Source organism: Hippocampus bargibanti, linkage group LG13 (assembly GCF_051943395.1).
Source record: "Hippocampus bargibanti isolate YZ-2025 linkage group LG13, ASM5194339v1, whole genome shotgun sequence".
Taxonomy (NCBI): Eukaryota; Metazoa; Chordata; class Actinopteri; order Syngnathiformes; family Syngnathidae; genus Hippocampus; species Hippocampus bargibanti.
Window position 1 is genome coordinate 11,570,214 of NC_142746.1, and position 6,300 is coordinate 11,576,513.

The 6,300-nt window shown below is 38.7% G+C and overlaps 1 protein-coding gene across 2 annotated transcripts; it reads left to right on the top strand.

The window, feature by feature from the left end:
- Window positions 1-601: 601 nt before the first annotated feature.
- Window positions 602-3,344, top strand: avpi1 (arginine vasopressin induced 1). 2 transcript variants are annotated; one of them, XM_089011937.1, is made up of 4 exons: window positions 602-783; window positions 1,823-2,145; window positions 2,586-2,689; window positions 2,774-3,344. In XM_089011937.1, the coding sequence occupies exons 2-4, from the start codon at window positions 1,823-1,825 to the stop codon at window positions 2,830-2,832; spliced, it is 486 nt and encodes a 161-aa protein (XP_088868063.1). In that variant the 5' UTR covers window positions 602-783; the 3' UTR covers window positions 2,833-3,344. The 2 variants fall into 2 exon arrangements, with proteins under 2 accessions (XP_088868063.1, XP_088868062.1); XM_089011936.1 differs by having other exon boundaries at window positions 605-783; window positions 2,586-3,344.
- The last annotated feature ends 2,956 nt before the right edge of the window (window positions 3,345-6,300 follow it).

A 6,300-nucleotide genomic window follows, 5' to 3' on the forward strand; every position in this document is an offset into this window, starting at 1 on the left:
CTTTTTAGTCAAAGCTAGCAGCCCCGAAACGTTTACTATGACCATGTATCAGACTGCGTGTACCTGTAACCAATGTTTTTTTAAACCACGAAAATCAAGCAAACCAATTATAAAAACGTTAGTGGATGGATAAACTGTTGCTTCTGTTTTTTAAAAAAAAAAGTTAGTCTTAAAACATTACATTCATGTTCATTCTGTGAGACTGTGAGACTAATAAAGGCATATCCAATCCAATCCAATCCAATCCAATTCTGTATTTGCATCCTGCTTCATGTATATTATTTGTGATGTTTTTTTCTTTTTTGGTGAATTAATTGCATTTAATGTAAAGCATTTGCCATACTTCAAGCCGTCACAACAAAGTATAAAATTACAAAATAACCAAGACTGTCACTGTAATTGGTCCACTATACACTGACGGTTGGTCAAACGTCACAGCTGGAAATTCATTCACGTTTGTTCTACGGACCACTTGTGCCAAATCTGCCCTAATGACGTCAAAGGACGACACTGACGTAACACAGGGCCCGCCTCTTCTCACTTTTTGATTGGTCCATATAAATATAATCCCCGCCTACTGGCATTGAATTTGTCCTCTCATTTGGTTTATGGCACGTCAGCGTATGAACTGCTCAAGGGCACGAAGGGATCACCGTGGATCCAACGAAAATGCTGTGCGTCATACACTGTGGCACATTTCATTAAAAACAAAATAAAACTGGCTGGCTGCATTCATGGAAATGCTCCACAACTGACCATTCTCGGCACACGACCATTATTTGGGTAAGTGCTTGCAAATGTCATTTTTCGTGCGACAGTCCGGTAAAATGTATACAGTACACTGTAAACAAACATGTGTAAACTCCACTAAATATATATCGTGACGTCATTTTGTTTGGGAACAATAAGTGTTTTATTTATCTCGATAACTGCGTTTTCCAGAATTATAGTCTTAGTTGGTTGTTTCAAACGTGTGCTGTTGCAGTATTTAGTTTGCCATCTATGCACTGCAACTAAAAGGCACGCGAGACACAAATGGCGAAATTTCATCGCAACATATGCATATGGCAACCCGTTATTCAATCGTTATGTTGTAGGATTGTTAAACTAGCCAACGAAAGGGTGTTTTATGTGACACTACGGACTCGTGTTAATCCACGGCCTGACGTGCACTGACCGGAATTTATGTGACCCATATTGAGTTCGGACTTTTGTTACCATGTGAGTGATCTGCTGGTGCTCCACTTACATGTTGCAATAGAACATTTTAAAGTAGGGGGAATGAATCGAGCTTGAGAGGCACAGCAGTAGACCCGAATTGTAATGTTATACTTGACGTTAACTTAATCCTATCAAGATAATATTTAGACCATCTTGAACCTTGTATAACGGAATTAACACAGCAACATAATGTGTGGTGTGCGTGTATAATACTGGATATACAGACAGGTTTGACTGGTCTTTCTCGATTCCGTCGGCGGTAGTTTGATTTGTCGGTTAATTCTGAGAACAAACGAGACGACATGATAACAAAATGCCGTCAATTTTCGCAAAGCAGTAATTCATTGAAAAAGTATGAACATTTTTTTTGTTTGTTTCTACACGAGTATTTGTTCCAGTATGTTCTGGTTCTGTAGTTATACTTATCCTGTTTATGACAGACTTTTTAATTTTTTTCTGTGATACCATTAGAAAATGTAAAATGCTCATGAGGTGAAATGTCGATTGTGGAGTTTCTTTAGAAGCTGCTGATGTCTGATCTATGTTGTGACTTGAATCTGTTCTTTACATCATCTTACCTTTGCTTTGCACTTTTCATCAGATGGAAAACGGGCCTGCATCACCTCCATCATCCGTGGTGGCCGGCCCCTCCACCCTGTGGCGCCTGGCCGAGGGGCGAGCGCGAAAGGCCGGGGCTGGGAACATCTTCAGCAATGTGAACCTATGGCAACTCCAGAGACTTTTCAGGGCTGCTGGCGACCAGGATGCAGAACAGAGGGCCCAACTTGTCTGGGCCCACAGGGATGAGTCTGAGTTAGCTCAGGCTCTAGTGGGACTTAGGACTCGGAGTAACAGCAGAGTCCTGAGGGCTAGCAGGAGGGACTTAATGGGCGCGCACTGGTTACGGGCCTTCAATCATCTCAGGTACAATCAGTTTGATACATGGGGATGGTAAACCTGTACAGTTCGTTTTTAACCCACCCGCTCTAGATGATTGTCCACATTCATAATTCCAACTGCAATAACAACCCAGGCTAAACATGTCCCAAAGAGTCTCAGTCAAGACACCAATGACTAGTTCCCGATTAGTAATGCAGTTGGTACCATATTGTGTGTGACATGTTGTGAAGAGCAGTTATTTAGTTATTTAGTATTTTTATTTGTATTTTTATCATGACTTTTATTATTTGTATTAGTAATTTATTTGATTATCATGATTTTATTTGATAATTATTATTTTATTGTTATTTTTATTATTTTATTTTTACCATTATTTTTTTTCAGGAAATAGTTTGGTATGGATTCACTCTACTTTGAAGATACTTCAAGGTGTTATTCACACTAAATGTTTACATTTCACTTAGGATTGGAGAGGGCTTCCCAAGCAGTCAGGAAAAGGACTCTGGCGAAGAGACGGATCCAGAAGCTGCGCCTCACAGCAGCGAAAGCCCACAACAGCACACTCCAAGTGAGCAAACTACAGGGCCGTCGACAGTTCTAAATGAGAGTCGAGGCTTCAGGAGGTCAGAGAGACCGGCTCGATCTTTTTCAGGCTTGAGGACAGGTGGAGAGAGCGACCCAGACAGATACCTCCACAGAATACAACACTAATGACGTGAAGAAGTCAAAGGAGAGATTCCTCCTCAGAATATAATACAAGAAATCAACAAAACACAGAGCAAGGACACGTTGCATCAACCTTTAGGAAGGGCAATGTAATCATTGCTCGGTAGCAGGATATTGGCGTGCCAGTTAATCCATTTAGGGATGTTTTGTTTATGATAATACTGACTAACAAATGACTTAACTAAGCACAATGAACCAGTTTGCACAGTGGCATAAGAATATGTCGTTAGATACCGTTTTACTGTTTCTGATGTGTTGTATACAAATCATGCTTTCAACTCATACACTCTGTGTACTGTAATTATGACTTGACTATTGCTGTATTAATACTTGTGGATCGCCACCGCAAATTGAACATCCCTTGTATAGTACCAGCGTATATTACATGTAAGAATGTATTTGTTGGGTTTGAAAGAAAACACAACAAACCTTATAAAATACTTTTCAATGTAATGTTGACTCCTCTGGTAATAAAGTACTATATTGTTTGGTCTGTAGCTTGTTTATTTATTTCTTCATTCGAATATATTGATGCGATCGACATTCAGAACCTCCACAAAAAAAATAAAAAATAAATAAATCACATTTAAACTTTGTGGAGGTTTCATGGTCATGTTAAGTGAGCTTCTTCTTTTCCTTTCGGCTTTTCCCGTCAGGGGTCGCCACAGCGAATCAACGTCCTCCATCTATCCCGGGTGGTCATGTTAAGTGAGCTACATTTCTCAAATCAACCGTTTATATTGTGTAGTTGTTTGAAACAACATTCATTGTGCCACTCCAGCCTTATTTCTGTGCGTTACATTCATACAGGTCATGTGTACCAATGTGGGAGTACGACAAACACTCATTGGTTTGTTCAACCTCATGATGAGAAGTTCATTTGGTGTTCCTGATATTGTACTGCAGTGACATGAAACTGCATCTCACTGAAAGGTCATCCGAATCATGGGAACTTAGTTTACATCAGAGTGCACAGAATGTAAAAACGACACGACAGTTTTACCGCACTGCAAATTACACTCAGAATAAATATACCTTAATGTTGTAAACCGTCTGACAATTTTAAACAATACTATCAAGATCAGGGGGGCGAAATCTGGTTCTCATGAGCCTTCATGCAGCCTGTTTTCAATATAATCAATCTCCTTTGGGCACATGATACAAATCCACAGCTCAGCAGCAATATCTGAAGAATTACTTGCAATGCTCCTAGACGTCGCTAGATGATGCTGCTGCTGTTGATTTTGAATTGCCAGTCAAATGAAGTTCATACTTGTCGGGCACCAACATGTCAATCAAGCATATTTAACTACAAACGTGTAGATTTTTATTTTTCAGCATGTATTGTTTTCTCTTTAGCCTCCTAAGATGTTAAAATGATGATGGATAAATTGCAAAGTTGAAATCTCAGCTCCAGTTAATTTGAATTATGCAGTTGTGTGAAGTCAGCTGCGTGTTACAACATCAGTGACACTCTGATGAAGGAGGAAGTGCACGCCGAAACACGTCAGGTAATTAAACAACCCAAAACACCACAATCTGGAATAAAACAATCCGTTACAATTTAGTTTGAATTATGTACTTCGCGAGCTGGCCTTGAAAACACCCGTTGATTAAAGTGATGTATTCAAGTTCTGAAGTTGAACCCACTTGTCTCCTCAACTTTAAAATAAGGTGGCGGAGAAACAGGAAGTGTTTACGGTTGCTTTTGAAAAAGTTTGGGAAGGAAGTAAAACAAAGCAAACATCTGAAGGGAACGTCTTGCAGAAAACTGCCTTTTTAGTTGCTTGTATACTCCTGTATTTGGCTCGCTGTGGCGCCTTTGCATGCCGTCACGTTTAGAACTACACATCTTGTGCGTTTTCTCGTGGTGGTGTTTACAAACTAATTTTAATATCTTAACTTGTTTGAGAGGCTGCGCATGCAATGACGAAATACTAATTTCACCAACAATCAGGAGTTGTCACTATAACTATCGAATGGATGTCACATTTAGGATTGTCAGCCTTGATTGTTTTTAAAGTGATGTGAAAACAATTCCCAACAAAACATGATGACAACTATGAATAATTAAGTCATACTTTTTCGACTTTGATTGAGAGAGAGAAAAAGATGCTCAAATCCACCACAAATATTGTATGTGCGCACAACATTTAAGTGAAACTTTCAGATTTTCAGATGTTTTTATCAGTTTCGTTTTGTCCCCAGCAGGTACCACTTGTGTTCGGGACCCGTGGACACGTGCCGAATGCTGAAGCGCAAATCCTGAAAAAAACCTGGCCTTGAGGTAAACCTTGTCAAATTCCTAATTTTGTATACGGTCCGTTTGTCAGTCGCACTATCCTTGTTTTTAAATATTGCACATTACACGTTGCCATTTTCAATCACATATACAGTGTACATATATCCAGTATATGTGTAACAGGGCCAGTAAAACAGACATTTAAGGTACTGGATTATAATTACCCAAAATCTGTGAAATAATAAATACCCGATGCATTATTTTGCAATGTCCTCCATTATAAAAGGAACAAAAACGTTTGTGTGTTACCCTTTCAATATTTAATGTTGCATTGCCTCTTTTAAAATTCAACTCTTGCCTTTGACCCCCCCACCCTTTTCTCTTAATATCTGCATTTTTAGAGCTGGACAAAGTTTTTGTTTTCATTTCCAAGTTTAAGTCATTCACTGCCAAACATGCAAACGTGTCCACTCCAGTGCCAGCGTTTTTGTCATTGTCACTCAAATTCATGGAATCACAAAATATTGAGTTTCAGTATTACATAAACATTCAATGCAGCTTAAGGAATCTTAGACTATCTTCTTTTATCAGAAAAAAAGTTATTTCCTAAATTATATGGGTCTGGAGTTATTTAAGCTTGAAATGAGGACAGCTGTCCAAAATACAATGCACTACATATTGGTTTATATAGGGCTTTAACAACAGCTGAAGCTGGAACAAAGCATTAACATGGAACAAAGGGAAATGCTGCCCCCTAGTGAAAAAGTAAAAAAACATTGCCAGAGGTGATGGCCAGCGCTTTATCGGCACTCAAGAATGAAAAAAACAATAGCCGATTTAATTTGTGAATGGCGCTCTACGTCATATTTTCAATTCCCGAATGAATTTATGAATGAGTTAAGTATACAGTGGGACCTTGGCTTACAAACTTAATTGGTTCCCAGACAGAGTGTGGAAGGCGAAAAGTGTGTATCCCAAAAAATAATTTCCCATAGGAAACCATTAAAATGAGAATAATCCGTTCCCAGGTCCCCATAAAACATAATTTTCTACTTTCTAATTTTCTAAGCCTTAAAACTACACAAAATATACCTTATTTTACGTATAATAAATGTGCTATAGTATTGTGATGAAAGAAATAAACTGTACTGTGCAATAAAATCATTTTATTTACCTTTGTGATGGTCATTAATGGCTTGATGGAATAGAGT

What these genes read in the sequence shown, in the direction of transcription:
- avpi1 (XM_089011936.1), top strand. Translation starts at nt 1,823, where the DNA reads ATGGAAAACGGGCCTGCATCACCTCCATCATCCGTGGTGGCCGGCCCC. An exon ending in CGGGCCTTCAATCATCTCAG is followed by an intron (nt 2,146 to 2,585) that starts GTACAATCAGTT and finishes CATTTCACTTAG; the next exon opens with GATTGGAGAGGGCTTCCCAA.